This window comes from Aptenodytes patagonicus, chromosome 16 (genome assembly GCF_965638725.1).
Source record: "Aptenodytes patagonicus chromosome 16, bAptPat1.pri.cur, whole genome shotgun sequence".
Taxonomy (NCBI): Eukaryota; Metazoa; Chordata; class Aves; order Sphenisciformes; family Spheniscidae; genus Aptenodytes; species Aptenodytes patagonicus.
Window position 1 is genome coordinate 1,292,000 of NC_134964.1, and position 16,850 is coordinate 1,308,849.

At 39.7% G+C, this 16,850-nt stretch overlaps 1 protein-coding gene across 2 annotated transcripts in view; it reads right to left on the bottom strand.

Annotated features, from left to right (window-relative positions):
- The window catches only part of SPAG9 (sperm associated antigen 9), a 66,170-nt gene that overhangs the window by 43,052 nt on the left and 6,268 nt on the right, over positions 1–16,850 (bottom strand). For both annotated transcript variants that reach the window (XM_076353755.1, XM_076353757.1), the window contains exons 2-3: positions 15,330–15,450; positions 3,544–3,614 (exon numbers count right to left, since the gene is read on the bottom strand). In XM_076353755.1, the coding sequence (XP_076209870.1) occupies positions 3,544–3,614; positions 15,330–15,450 (192 nt within the window). The remainder of the gene's footprint in view (positions 1–3,543; positions 3,615–15,329; positions 15,451–16,850) is intronic.

The window sequence follows — 16,850 nt, forward strand, 5'->3', positions numbered from 1 at the left end:
TTGGGGGGTTTGCTCTGAAAGAGTCTCTAGCAGCAGTGCATCATCTCTTTGCAGCAAAGGCAAAAAGCACCAACACGTACGTGCAGAAGACAAGACTGCTTTTATACAGGTAATATAACAAGTACATTTTCTATTAAACAGAACAGTATTTCAGATAAAAGCTATAACCGAGTAATAAAATTCCTTTCTAAGTCTATAGAGCAAAGGTCCAAAGATTTTTAGATTAGAGCACTATCAACCATTCAACTTTCTAGCACGCTGTCCTTGTGGCTGCACGATCATTTCCTGCATCTGGCCCTTTATAGCCAGAGAAAGATGGAAACGAGACTTGGCATAGTTAAATCCCAGAAGTTCAAGTTAAGGAACTCCAGCATGCTGCTTTATTGCTCCTCTGTTCTGAGGATTAGATCAGCACAAGACCAAAACAAGCTGCAAGCAGAGGAAAGACAAGGGACCAGAGCATGTTAACTAAGCAGGGAATTATGACAGGGATGTCGGAACATGTTCAGGCTGCATTCACACATTATGTTCTGACTGAACACGTTATCCTCTCCACTACCTGCTCCAAATGCCCAACTACACTCCACCTTCCAATCTACCAACTCAACTGCTCAGGGTATCATACCCTAATCCATTTAAAATCAAGCCAATTAGCTCAAGCACAGACTTGCCAGGGGAGGAAGCTTAAGGGGATGTATTCCACTCACACTCATTAGCCCATCTCCCACTCTAGAGAGAGCAGCAAGAAAGATAGAGGCTAATTTGACAGAAGGGCGAAGAAGGCTAAAGCCTCTTCCCAGAGCTTTAACAAGTCAAGGCAGCCCTGCTGTCGGCAGCTGCAAAGACACCTTGTTGCTAGGGCAGGCTGGTGCCCTGGAGCTGCAACGCAGAGCCCTGTCTCCGGCAGGCTGAGCTCCAAGGAGCAGTCCCAGCACTCATCACAACGCACGCTGCGGGTGAGGGATTCAGTTCTCTGGTTTGCATCACCGGTGTAACTTCCCACGGCTTAATCAGTTTAAGTAGGTCTTGGTCCATTTTGACTGAAACCGTTCAGGTGAAGCTCCCGTGAGCTGCTGAGCCGGCGAGCTTGCTGGGCAGTGATCTCCAGCAAAGAGGTAGCCACAAGCAGGTAGGGTTAGTGCTGAAGGAAGACATGGTTATGGAGCCCCGGTGAAGTCAAGAGTTGGAAGAGAAAGACATGCAAGTCTGAAATACTAAGCTGCGAATTAAAGAATAATGAAGGGAATGGGAGGAAGCAAATACAGGCAGAATAGAGAAAAGTTGCTAGAAATTAAGATTGCAGAAAATGCAGTCAAGTCGCATCTTTAACGCGACATCTGTCAAAGTAATCACTGCCAACCTCTTAGAGCTAAAAAAAAAAAATCTTTCTAATCCTCTGTTCATTATTTGGTCAATTGAAAGAAAAACAATTGCCATTTCAGTAAGTACCAAAGATGGATCACTTGCAAAGACAATGGTGAAGCTGATTCAGGAGGAAAAAAATATTCCTTCCTAAAAACCCATGAAAGTAAGAAAGGTTTCAGAAACAAGTACTGTGATAGACGTATTTAAGCCAATAAACTTGATAACTTAATGCTTAAAGTAGGTTGGATATTTGCCAAAATATCTTGCCCCTAGCTCCCGGAGCTGAGCTTTCGCAGCCCACAAACCCATTACCCCATCAACTCTCCATGTCCTATCTTGAATATACTGTTGTATTTCAGCAGCTGCCAGCTGGTGGTCTGAGAATTTTGGGTACCTCTAGTAAGGTGTACACTTGTCACCTAAAGACAGATCAAAATCTTCATAGACAAAAACCAGAAATAACCTAAGGTAAAGGTTTTTGGTTTTAGAAGCTACGTAACATGAAGGGAGAGAGGTGAAACATTCAAAAGGAAAAAAATAAAAACGCTGGGAAACAAAGAAAGAAGGAAGTAAACATGCTGAAAGGAAGGGGCACAGAAAACATGAGACCTGATTTTAGGAGCACAGAGGTATGAATATACCATGTTGCATTACAACTTATTTCTTCATGAAGAAAGGACATAGTCACCTCAGTAATAATAAAGCCCAAGGAAACACCTCTCCCTGCACCAAAGAAAGTGAATTTAAGATGTAAAAGCATTTAATAAATTGGAATCAAACCAGCAGAGGTTGTTGTCCATTTTGGAGCAAAACCTACATAAAAAGATAGTCAGAACATTTCATTAGCATTTCATTAAATTAATGGTGCCCAATACATTTAGTTATCTTGAACTCTGCAAAACAGGGTTCAATAAAAACCTGCGCCATTTCTATTGTGATAGTACCCATAGGTTCTAACTAAAATAAACCAAAACTTTGCAAGCACACAGTACTATGAAGTACTTCCAATTCAAAAGGATGTAAAACTTAAGTGGGCAGCATTAAGCTTGGTCACTTCTCACTGTACTTAAATTTCCAGTTTTCAACAGATGCAGCATTCTAAAGCAACTATTTAGTAACAAACATGATCTTAAATACATTAGGATTTCAGTAAATATACGAATATTTTTAAGAGCTGCAGAAATCTTGTCATGCAATACTCAAGAGCTATATGCTGGTTGTGGTTCCAAGCCACATTCAGCTACTGTCAGGAAAACATACTCATCTTAAGATTGCTAAGGAAGTACTAAAGGTAACCAAATCAGACATCTGTGTTTGCTTTCCCCTTCCCCACATGTGGTCTTTTGAACTAGGAACAGTCAGTATTGCATTCCCCACTGCTAGTGACGATCTAAAAACAGCTATCTGACCTTTCAAACAAAGGCAAAGCAATCAGAGTAAGGAGAAGAACTGTGCTCAATATTGGCGCTTCAGATTAATCAGAATTATTCAGAGAACCTAGTGATTTTCTCACTAAAATAAGTATACTAGTTAGGCAGTAAGCATCCCTGCATGGGAAAGACAACATACCGCTAAAAATCAAAGCGCCCCAAGTCCCTTTTGTGCTCTAGAACCAACTTAAAAAGCGTGGGTCTTATTTATTTAATTTAACAAAGTCAAGCTTGTCCCATCTTCATTAGCAAATACTGTTTTCAATAGCTATCAATAAGCGTGGCAGGAACTTCTTTTAACCATGAATCTCAGTAGGAGGCCAATTTTTAAGGTATTTGTTCCTTCAATGGTGCAAGTAAAACCAACATGGAAGACTGCTGGAAAGAGTACTGAGATTGCAATTTCATTTCTATTTCTCTGAAGTTTGTTAGTGTGCTTTGAACAATCGTCTTTGAAATATGAAAAAGCAAATTCCTATGTTTAAAACTTCTGAATATCTGAGAAAGCTATAAAATGGACAAACGTGTAATTCAAACTAACATGGAGAAATACACACTTAAATGTGAAATAGAAAAACTACATACCAAAATGAAGCCTGGTTACAACCAACATTACCAATACAAACATCCAAGCATCAGTGAATAAACCAAAACATCCAATAATTTTCCCAGTTGCTCACAACACGAAGTTTTCCATAGATCTACATTTTTACAGATACTCTGAATTCATCTTGGCATAACGACCTACCTCTGTATGTCTTGAATGAAGTGCATTGTATTCTTTCTTGAGTTCTGCCTCCCTCTCCTCAAGTCTGCTAACTGGAAGAAGAAAAATTAAAAAAGGAATCAAAATTAAATTCAGAGTTCTAGTAAATGAGACTGTGATTTGCCTAGGACTAGGCAACCAGATCAGAGATGAGAGTATTCTTAGTAGTGAATAGCAAAAAGCAGGATAAAAACTATGTTGGTTCTTGCGTTTTTAAACTCTCAACACTTCAGCTTCCCAAGTACATCAGCAGCAGCACAATCTTACGATTCGCAGTCCTCGTAAAAAGCCTAAGTACTATTTTCCCTAGCTGATTGCTAGTCCAATGAGAGGGGATTTTCATGTTCAAAGACAGCTTACTGCTCGCACCAATCCAGACTGAGTCTAGCTATGTGATGTGGCTTCTGCCTCTATGTTTTCCACGTGCACGTGTGAAAATCTCGGATGAGAGCTGTGAGCTTCAGTTAAGGCTCTACATTGGTTTCCTAGAATATAACCACACATAATCTCCAGAGGTGTTTAACTAGAACAAACATAAACAAGGTATTTTCTAAATAGCTTCAAGTCATATGTTGTGGTACAGAAATTAAGACTTCCGCTGGCATTCACTTATATTTCACTGAGTATTAAGGCAATAGATTCAGGGAAAGAAAACATTTGAATATTTCTGTAGGTATTCCAAGAAACTAAAAATACATCTAGCAGATTTAGTAGAACTTTAGACAATAAGTTCATATTAAGAGATGAGCTGGAACAAGCTACGCAATTAATTTGCAGAAAAATGAAGAGAATTTCAGAACCTTCTTCACACAACTAATTCCTTCCATTCAAACAGAAAACATTTTTTGCTGCTTAAATGTGAATTCCATCTTTTTGTTTAGGTATTTTTGAGCACGATATTTATGTGATATAAAGCATGTGTTTCCAGTTCTGTAACTGAGCTTCTCTTATTCCACTTGCCATGTTTAAATACCCCTGGGAAACATCAAATTTGTAGTTACTCAGCTCCAGAGACTCACTGCCAAACGCATTATCTGAAGACAAATGCCAGCATCTTCTCTGCCATTTGCACATTTTCATATTGCCAACTGGGTCTTCTGAAAATTAATTCTCAATATACCATTTCTTTTTGCTCCATATATCTGTATTTTGGCACTGTATTTTACTGTAAGTACATTTCAATTAAAAAAAAAATCTTTGCCAGTCTCAAATGCTGGAACCAAAATACTTAATTGCCTACTCACTCAAATCTCTCTAAACATTCTTAGCTCCTAATCCAATCTTGCTCTTACAAGAACATTAAGTTCCTTGACACAACTTTTTGCACTCCACCTATAAATATCTGAGCAAAAGTATTAAATAGAATTTTATTTATACTAATGCAAGATTGAACACTTTCATTTCTGCACTGTTATCAGACTGAACAAGAGTTCTTTGGGTCAAATAGCAGTAAGTGATGTACAAGTGTTTACAGCACAACATACATAAAAATATATTTTACAGGACAATACATACATAAATATGTATTTTTGAGGTGCAATGCAGGACACCAATATCTAATGAATGGAAGATTTTAGTTTATTATTTTTAGACAACAGATGTTTTAAGCCTCCTCATACATTTAAAGGGAGGTTATATGGAAGCTTGTAGTTAAGTGCCTACAGAAACGAGTGTCAGAATTTATAGTTACAAAGCGTGACATGACAAACCAAATTTTATCCACTATCTTAGACTGACCAGTATTCCAGTCAGAAGTCATTGCGCTGTACAACAGCTGACATCAGAGACATCCTAGCAGTAACCGGTGGGCAGGAACAAGGCAGAGCTCAGCAGCTTTAGCGGCCCACACCCCGTCCAGCGGCGGCTGTGCTCGCTCGCGAATCCACCGTCTCCAGGCTTTGCATTACAGTTCCCCGTGTCCCTCCCTTCCCTGCAGACCAGGGGCCTGGTAACCTTTCCGCTGTGCTAGACCTGCTTTAGGACAGGCAAATAGCCTGGAAATCAGAAAGTGCAAATGTATGACTTAATTGGCTCCGTGTTTTGTGAAAGCAGCTCCCTCCCCTAGAAACAGTGTCCAAGCGCCCGGCGAGAGGCAGGCAGCCCCGCGCCCGTGCCGCCTCCCTGTGAAACACCGCTGCTTCGGGCCGGAGGGTGACGTCGCGGTTCAACGCGGCCTCACCGGGAACCTGCAAAGAAACCACGGCGATGCACCCCGACGTTGTTTGGTACGCTCGTGTCTAGACAGCGCGGCCAACACTGGCTCCCAGAGATTAATTTTACCTGGTGGATTCTGGGAAAAGTACTTGACAGAGTGCATTTAATGAAAACGAACGCCACATTAGGTGTTACAAACACCCTTCTTTCTTCGTAGCTGTCCATAACCTACCTTCTGAAATCCACGAAAGTGTTTCCCACTGTTATGGATATAACAAACACTTTCACAACGGTTGAGGTTCCACAACGAAGCACACCGTTTTCTCCTTCTATGGCCCAATTTCAAATAGTTCCTTAAATCAAGTCATAGAAGACAAATGTACATAGATACAGGTACTGCATAGTCAAGGAGGATATCTTCATTACATCTGATAATTATTTTCGTTACATACAAAGGTTAAAAAAATGAAGGCCCTAGAAGATGATGTAATTGACATTCAGCATTTTCTTCTGGAAGTCATTTCCAGCTGTGTAACACATTACAGTCCTTCAGCTGGAAGTTTCAGTCATAAGCGGATGTACACTAAGTTTATATACCCTCAGACACCACATTAACAGTACTCAAAACAGGCTTCTCCAATACCAGCAGGATGATACACAACACCAGAAATCTATTCTACCCAAAACATGCCTCCCATCAAAGGTAAGATCTTGACAAAACAACCAACCAACAAAACATGCTTCCCTTTTCCAATTAAACACCGTGGAAGAGATCAGATATGCCCTGAGGATCACGGACTTGAACACAGAAGATACTTGAACCTAGTGAAGAACAGCCAGAAGACTTCTGAGGAAGACCACCAGATTCTGGCCCCAAAACCTTGGAGAAACTTACTAAGTCACTATTAAAGGTACACTCCCATCAGCATAACAGGAAACTAAATAAGAGACAAAAAAAATGCCTTCCGCTGGTACCCAGAAGCACATTTAAACCCGAATTGTCGCCAGTTCCATTTTACTCCACCAGCGCACAAAAGAGTGGAAGTCTGGCACCACCCTGATAACATCCCCCCAAGAGGAACGGAGCTGGGTGCTGGCACTGCCTGACACGCTGGGTTGGCAAAGTGGCAACTAGACATGGTTCCCATCAATCTGACTTTTAAGTAACAATAAAAAAAAGCTCCTCTGATATTTCAGTCTGAGACTTTTTTCCACTAAGACGTCTAATTCTTAATAGGTAGATGATAAAATCAGTTTGATAATATACATCCTAAAAGCAAAATACCCATTGTCTCTGTTGTAAGATGTCTTTATAAAGCCATTATATCCTTGTTACATCATGGAAGATACTACAGTGCAAGATTACATTGTGCAAGATATTACACGCACAAAATATAATATACATCTGAAAAGTTTCACTACTCATGGTTGCAAGTCTACATGAAAAAATTTTAAAGGTCTTTCGACATCATAAGTATGAGCATAAAATGCAAATATTCTAGTATTTTTAGGCTGATGAGAAAGGATCCCACTGGAACAACTCCACAAACTCATGCCCAAGGTCCACCTGCAACCTACTCCAGCACTGTCAATATCCTAACACATTCAATGACCTGAAGTACCAATCCTAATCAAAGTTCCCTCAAATCAAACCAATCAAGCCTAAAAATGGGAGATTAAATATTATAGCAAACTGGAGAGAAGACTCTGGAGTTTTTGCCTCCTGACAGCATTACGAAGAATTAGGCAGCAAAGCTGCCCACCCTGCCTGTTCAAAAATCAGAGCTTACCTCCCAAGTCTGATGGCTTTTACCAAGTTTGGAACACCCTCCATCTGTATGTTGTCCTCTGCCTCAAACTGCTGATAAGCCTGAGGGGGAGAAAGAGAAACAGACCTGCTAGAACGCCAGATCCAACCAGTATGATGCCTTCAAGAGGAATTACAAGTTCCTGCTACACAAGCCAGGACAGAGATCCAGCTCATTAACGAGCCTTTCCTAGCACTAAGACTATCTGAAGGCTCTCCTCGGACAGCTTTCATCCAGCTCCATTCTTAGAAGCAGGTCCTACACCAAAGTTAAGATACAGATCAAGCATAATCAATCCCATGATCCAGTAGGACCTTATGACCTATTAAGTAGCTGCTAAAGAGCACACACATCAACCATGGATTGAAACATGGACTGAAGCTATCAAACAAGTATTTAACCTGAAAGTGATAGGACCTGGAAATAAGCAGCACAGAAAACTGATTTGTAAAAGAAGTGATAAATTCAACTCCTTGGCAAGACCGACATCTTCAAGTAGCTCTTACCACTGTGAACTATAGGTCTAGTTCGCAGTTTAAGAAGTAGGACACTTTCAATTATGAAGATAGTTTAGCTGCCAAGAATGCTCTGTTGATAGCAAATATCACCACATACAGCTGCATGGTCTTATCCCTGACACTTCTAGACTGTTCAAGTATCCACTATGTCTCAGACCCACAAGATCACTGTAATTTATCACCACAAACCTGACATAAAACTTAAAAAAATCTCCTTAAATGTTCTGCTACAACCATTTAACATAAAGACAACCATATGCCAGGATACCCCTCACAAAGGTCGAAATTCAAATGAACAGGGGTACATAGAAGGCAACTTCTACCCAAAATCAAGTTAAAAGTCATTTGGATCTAGTACCAACTTCTCGCCTAGTCTCTGGCCAAAATAGTGTTTCACTGAGAAAAGTTTTGATTGATTGACTGTTTTGAAAACAGCGAGATGCTTCATTTATACATTTGGCTATTGAAGCAAGTAACTTTTTGAGAAAATCCAAGAAGTCAGCATGAACACAGAAGCTACGGCAGACCGGATTTGTTTTTAAAGCCAGATAACCAGTGACAACTCAGGAATGTAAGATTCTAAAAGACATTTAAAGCCATTTTCCTCATTGCTGCAACATTTACAGCGATAGGATTATTATAACAATCAAACTCCAGCACCTAAACCACTAGCACAATACTCCCTTAATTTAAAAAAAAGTACATGAGCAGTTAATTATATGCCAGTGGATTTCAACCTCCTCTCACCACTTTTGTTCAGGTATATTAATAGACAAGTTTAAAGCAGGCCAATCACTGCTCTAATTTTCTACTCCATTTTATTTTAGCCTCCAGTCTTGTAGCATGACTTGGTGCAATCTCCCGAGCTAACTGTACCCTCTGCTCCATCTAGTGGTCTACTGATTCCCACAACACGATACAGAAACAGCAGGTACTCCTCTAACTTCACAACGTAAGGCAGCCATGAAAGTAACCGAGAAATGCTTTAGTCAGAAACAAAGCCTTCCTTTCGGTACACCTTGATGCTCACACTTCTCCCTGTAGAAAGATTCTAGGTAAACGATACCTGAGGCACAGTGTAGGGAAGGGCAGTGGTGGAATCTGCCTTGTAAACAAACCAATGTAGATGAGAAACAGCTGCACTGAGAAAAAAGCAGCAAACAGTAAGCTCCAAATTTGTTAATCAAGAAATACAAGAATTCAAGCTGTTCTATTCCTTCTTTGTTGGAAATAAGATTAGTTCTGCTGTTCTCAGCCTTTGAAAAACATGTAGTAACAATCCAGACCCCCATTGACCAAACCTTAACTCTTCAACTTCTTTCAAGGATCTATTGAAAAGCTTTCTTGTATTCCTTAGAATAAATACTACAGTTGAGCCATACCTAGAAATAGCGTTACTGACAGATGTATTTTCAAGTATCCACTATGTCTCAGACCCACAAGATCACTGTAATTTATCACCACAAACCTGACACAGAACTTAAAAAAAAAATCTCCTTAAACGTTCTGCTACAACCATTTAATACAAAGACAACCATATGCCAGGATACCCCTCACAAAGGTCAAAAATACAAATGAATTCCCGTCCCTGGGAACATTCAAGGTCAGGTTGGACGGGGCTCTGAGCAACCTGATCTAGTTGAAGATGTCCCTGCCCACGGCAGGGGGGTAGGACTAGATGAGCTTTAGAGGTCCCTTCCAACCCAAACTGTTCTATGATTTTATACCAGTTTAGTTATTCACATCATCATGTGCGCAGATACACAAGTCAAATCTCAAAACAATGTTAAGCTTCACTGCTGAAAGTTCTTACTAGTCTCCTTGTCAGCTACACAGGTCCACGTTAAATTGCTGCTGCGGCTCTATGCAGGTGTTATCTCAGAGTATCGGATGCCTTCAGATTATACATCAAGAGGTTGTCTACGTGGGTGTAATTATAGTAATGCTGGAGAGCTCAGATAAAAATATAATACCAGATAACTTAACATCTGCAGAAGATTCACAACAGAACCTGGTCTTGTATTTTTTCTTGAAGCCAGTGAAAGCCATAGTTCTGTTTAGCTTCCGAGGAAAACAAATCTGCATGTTTTTAGGTCAGCTGCCAAAACGTTTGTCTCATATCCCAAATAAAATCTACAGCAAGCAATATCAATTGCTGCACTATGTCACCTAAAGTGGGAAATACAATCATCCCAACAGTTGCATCACAACATTTGTAGCTCTGAAGACCAAGAGTCATTTCTTGGTTTGTTTGGGTTTTTTTTGTTTGGTTGGTTTTTTTTTGTTTGGGTAGGTTTTTTTTTTTTTTACATATGTAGTTTTCCCCAAATATAATCTAACTTGAGCATAAATTACAAAGCTAAGGTTTGCTAAACTTATGAGGTATAGAAATATATCTGTGCCTTGGTTGTCCTGTCAAATGCAGTATGATACCTTGGTTGTACTTTAGCACTAGGCAGATCCAGAAAAGGAACCAAATCTTGCAGCTCCCACAGCCTACCACCTCCATCAGAAAGCACTTCAACCATGCAGACACTGTTTTTTTTCAGATTCTCTCGTAAATAAGTTACTCTGAGAATGATTCCTCCAGAAAGCGTACTACAGGAATGGAACAGCTTTGGAGTAAGTAAAAATACACTACAGTCATCTTTTACTCCAAAAAATTACATTAACTCACAGCCTGTAATACATAAAAAGAACAGACATTCGCAAAAAGGGAGGCAAGGAAGGGAAATACATTAAACCTCTGTAGCTCCCACAGAATTCAGTGGCGCATCATGTGAGCACTGAAAGGCACTTACTCCTCTTGGTAACTGGAGACCGAGCAGTATCCACAGCAGTATCATGTGCCCTCATGGACAAGCGAGCTGGGTATTGCTATTACAAGTTTTTAACAGCTCTAGGTGCCTAGCTTTCCAGATTCAAGGTTGAAATTTGAAAAATTCTAACACTGAAAATTAATTACAAGCAGAGCTAGGGGTCTCACCACAGCAAGCACTTGAAATAATGTGAAAGTCAGATATATTCAAGCTCTTGTAAGAAATGCTTAAGATTATATCCAAGACTGGTGCCTGCCTCAGACACATCATTGAAGTGGAAGGGAAGGAGAAAAGAATTTAAGCATTAAACTTTTATTTTTTGAAAACCTGGCATTTCCATGCTTGGTGCAATATTGCACCACAATATTCAGAGGTGCCCTCTGCTGTTGAGAAAAAAAAAAATCCATGAAAGTATAGTCAAGTCATAAAACCAAAATAAGACATTTACTCACACTCTGTAAAAGTTTTCTAAAGACCAAAAGCAAGAGCTTCTGAAAACTCTGCCTGTACCAGCATCGTCCCTAGACAAATCTCCAGGAAATTTGTGATATTTAACTTGCTTTAACTTCCACAAGCCACAGGCCCCTGAGAGCACTGGCGCTGTCTTTCCTCCATTCCCTGCACAGGCAACGCTGCCAGCCAACGCATGCCAACGGGAGGGTGGAGGCAAACCATGGAAAGTTACAGAGAAGAGCAGCACTGCAAAATGAGACGAGGAGATGGACCACGGGCCAATGAGCCACACCACTGCAGCACATTCCTGCGCTCAAACAGAAGTCACAAATCCTTACACCCCTGCCCTCCTTTAAGCAGTTGTAAAGTTTACCAAAATATCCCAGGATGCAACATGTCACACCATTTTTTGGCAGCCAACTTGACTTAGGCAACCATCACAACCCACCAAATACCAGGACCGAGTGCTATATATCATGCAAGAGTGGTAACTCCACGTGCATCTGCCCCCGCCATTCAGGATTTCATCATCTGCTGTGGCTCACAATCCTCCCAGCAGTGCCACCAGGTCATGCTGTCACCTCTCCCTCTTTCCATTTCCTCCTGTGAAAGAGCAGAGCACAGTAGTTCACTCATCTAGGAGATAGCTGACAGCATTTGTTTAAATTTGTAATGCAGGGAAAAAGAAGTCAGTGAACCACAGGAACTTAGTAACTGGTTGACACAAAATAAGCGTCTTATTTCACTTCTTCAATTTGAAACAGCAGATTTATGCCAACCCAGCTGGTTGAATATGTGGCTATGGATGTAATCCCACATGGTAAAAGTGCAAAGAAATATTTATTTTTCTTTTTTTTAGTGTGATGATCACCAAGACAGCAAAAACAAGCACTTATAATTTAGGACATAACAAAACTATGGCTTCTTGAGCAATCTTAACTGGCATGCGTGTTTAAGCACATACAGTCATGCTGAACTCTACCATGTAACTTAAGAGCTGCCCTCTCCCAGGGCAGCTAACTAGTCTTCACTGAATGCTCAGGATGGATGGTGTTCAAAGGAACAAGTCAAAACTTTTTAACGGACAAAACTTGTTCTCACACACCTTGCTTATTTGAGGAAAAACGCATATAGCGCAAGAAGTACTCTACAGGAACCAAAAAGTCTTGTAGTTGAAGTACTACATGGGACCACGCCTTACCTGTTTTCTATTCTAAACGATTAATCATATCATAAACTGACGTTGCTATCTCAGGTTCTATACTCCGACACAAAAAAGCAAAGCCAGGTTTTATTTGCCTACGTGCTCCGTGCCAGGCATTTGCAATTCCCATTATGATAACACTACCACTGTTTGGAATGTTGATGTGGTAACAGTTGGCAATACCACAGACTAATTTAGATGCACAGGCAGTAGTATAGGAAGTAGAAGAGAAAAAGAATTATAGCTAGAAGACTTGTAGCCACATCCAGTGAATTAAAGTGACACATTGGTATCTTTGGTATCACAGGACACATAAATCACCTTGCCTAGAAAACAGAAAACAAGATAATGCAGTAGAGTTGGACTACTTCAAGAATATGTACACTAGTACGGTTTTCACACCCTAGAACTTTAGATCACTAAAAACAGTTCACTTGCATAATATTCATTAGGTGTTCAACAACTGTGTTTATGCCCCCTTTGATCTTGCTCTGCATCAGCAGCATGTCAAATCTTCGTAACAGTCTTTCATGTTGTCCCAGACAAGTTATCAACCCAAATCATAAGCAAAGTTCAACCCAGCTCTATTGTTTCTCCAAAGTTGCATTTTTGCTATCACAAAAGGTTTTTCCCCAATAAGGTGGTTTTGGAACTGTTTAAGAGTCAATGTTCTAACACCAGAACTTTATGCTATTATGATAACTGTTTCAACAACATTATTTCTTACAAAAAAAGTAGTTCTAGCCAACACCCAGTGGTTCTACTGGAACAATTGAGTTTCTCATGCAAATACTTTCATTAATATGATATACACACAATGTAATTAAAAGCTTAAAATCACACTTTTTTTTTTGAAGGCTTAATATTCAAGGCAAAAAAAGAATGTCACACAAACAGATTCATAGAACAATATAAAATGACATTATGTACATCAGTATATAAGTGCAATTTCTATAAGAGGAACTCCAGGTATAATGCCACATACATTGCCAGGAATACAAATTATTTTTCTTTTTTTTGTATTAACAGAAAAAGTAACAGCATTTATGACATGATGCAATCTTGATGCCATAATCTTGTTGTCAGAGTACAGGGTTTCCCATTAACAAGTTGTTTGGGCTATGGACTTAGAGCACAGACATTGTGGAAACAGTGTCCTTTGTTACCGAAACAGACCACTCAACTCTTGTTGCAATGTTTTCTTTTCCCCTCTTCTGCTGCTTTTAAACACGCACACACTTCCATTCACAAGAATCTAGAGTTATCACAAGATACAAGCCTCTACAATATGGTCTACGATTATCCATTTCAGCTTGACTTGATCTATAAAGATACACTCCTGGAAATCAGTCATCCTGGTTTTCACTAGAAAAGACTGCTTGAAGTGTCCCTCCATCACTGCCTGTACAGAATCTGAGAATATTTTAACTGCAATGGACCTGAAGAAGTACACGCCTCTAAGATTTGCCAACAGCATTCTAAACCATTCAAATTTCAGAGATTCAGCTCTGCATGCCACCTACGTTAACCTTAACACTAGTGCACTAATACTTTGACCCTGCTATAGACTCGCTCATGCCACTGAAAATTTAACTTTACAGGAAGATTATTATACCTTAAGTTGAAAGAGAGCTGTAACTTGTTGCATTATGGGCAGGAAAGGTGGCCGAGTAGAAATAAAGGAAGAAAGAACAGTGAAAAGGGGCTATTTTGATAACTGACACTCTGCTTTTAGGAACTGATCTTATCTCAACCTTATCAGGCTTGATACAATCTTACTTCACATTTCTGCATGGCCCAGCAATAAAAGCTGTACATTAACTGATAGACGTGCTAGTCTTATATCAATAGAAGTTAGCTTAGAAGCTTGGCAAAATGTTCACATTAATTCATACCGATTGTTATTTCTACACTGTGCTAAAAAGGTTAAATGAAAACAAAATCTTAACCTTCACTGCATGTTTAACAGACTCGCAGCAAAAAAAAAATTAAGCCATCATTAGCAGCATAGGTCTTTTATCTTAAATTTAAGACTGCGGGGTGGGGGAGATGAAATGGGAAGAGAAGATTTCTGTGGGTTTGAGTATTTTTTTTCCTCTACCCTTTGCTCAACTAGAAGTAGAAAAAAACTGGTGATCGAGTTTCGTTCAATGACTATGTACCTGGATGAGAAGCAGACCGGCAGAATGTCTAAGCTACAACATATTCACATTGTAACTTTCAGTATTTCAGGAAAACTGACCGTTGTTATCTTGTTCCAAAACTTACACAGGTTTTCATAAATTACACAGAACATCTCTAAAAGTGAAGTGTTCTTCCTTAACTCTTTTCCTCTACAAACTAAATGCCTCATAGAAATAAATAATTCAGCAAAAATTATACAAAAGCTAATGAGAATCAGCATCAATGGTATTCTCATCCCAGCAGTGCTTCTAAACCCAAAGATTACATTTATTTTTAGCACAGACAACAGTTTAATGGGAAGAAAATTAGCTTATTTTACAATCACTAACAAGGGAGTAAGTTCTAAATATCTCCTGAAAAAGTTGCTAAACTTGAAAATAGCATGGTCTAAAAGGAAAACAAAACAACAAGTAGGATACCAGAAGAATCAGATTATGAGTCACAAGCTTGTATCTACTTTGTTTGCCTTCATTTTAAGGAAAACAAACTTGCACAAGAGTTAAACCTAGTTATCTGTCAAAATACAGGAATTGGACAGCACAGATATTTAGCACGTATTATCATTTTACAGAACAAAATTTAAAATGCACTAATATCACTTAAAGGGAGCGCGATATATTTTACTTACTTTGATCAGCATAGTTTTTTGCTTTTAGTTCAAGCTGTCGAGTTTGTGATTCTAATGCTTCCACTCTGGTCTGCAAGTCCTTTTTCTCTTGTTCTTGAGAATCTTCAAACTCGATGAATTTCTAAACAAAAAAAGTGAAGTTAGACTCAACCATTAATTACAGATTTTTTTTAAAAAGCCTGAGCAAAGTTCTTTCTCCAAAGAGAAAGAACAGATATACAGTCATTCCTAGATTTGTTTTTAAAAAGACTTTCACTTCAAGCAGCATATAGGAAGCGACACAGCAGTCCTTCGCAGCAAGGAAGCATGCAAGCAGGTTTCCAGAACAACAGAACAGAGCTACAGCTCACATTTAAACATGAAGGACACTAACCATTTCAGTCCAGTGTCCATCAGTCAAGCATCCCACCTAGGTTGCTCTGTGTAATCACTATCAACTAGGTGCCAACTACTTCAGAGAAGCCTGCTTGGGACTAACATAAATATGAATTATTTAATTCTTTCCTAACTGCGCACACTTGCCTGCCAACACTGCATGTGGATACAGAGACTCTTGGTATCCTTAGTTTGGCTGAACATCGGTGAAGCGTATCTTCACCTGTAAGCCACGAAGGTACAGACACCGCAGTAGGGACACGCCAGCAATAGTGCCAACCAAAATTACATGCTATCTTTCCATTCCCACTCAATTTCTGTTATCATTTCATAGGTTATAAAATGCTCACAGCCTTCATCAAATACTTAATAACCATCTCCTATGATCTGCCAACTGCATAGAAAACTATTTACGGGCACTCTGCAATTGTGCTGATCACCACCATCTTCTCCTACCTTGGTTTATGAACTTTGTGTCTCCAATATTCAGGAGTTCACTGATGCGTATGTCAGTGTTTACATTTTATAACATTAAAGTTACCAATTCATCATCATAGCAGTTTTAAAAGCATATTTTTTGCTATCTTAACCAAAAACTTAAGAAATTCAGTGCGTACTGGTAGCACAAATACTTCTAACAGCCAAAGATGTCTTGGGTCATGTAGTACTCTCTGTTCTGCATTGCAAAGAGAAGGCAAGGCCACAAACACGAGTTACACAGAAGGTTCATCATACAGGGAGGAAAAGCATACCAGAAACCTTTGCATAAAAAAACCCCAAACATCCAAGACAGCTAAAGGCTCAGAAAGCAAGCTGCAGCTGGGTACCAGACGGAAGAAAAGAGACAGAGGAGGCAGCAACTTAAAAATAGTGATCATAGAATCACTGAGGTTGGAAAAGACCTCTAAGATCATCGAGTCCAACCATCAACCCAACACCACCATGCCCACTAAACCATGTCTCTAAGCATCTACGTGTCTTTTAAATACCTCCAGGGGTGGGGACTCCACCACTCCCCTGGGCAGCCTGTTCCAATGTTTCACCACTCTTTCAGTAAAGAAATTTTTCCTCACGTCCAGTCTAAACCTCCCCTGCCGCAACTTGAGGCCATTTCCTCTCGTCCTATCGCTTGTTACTTGGGAGAAG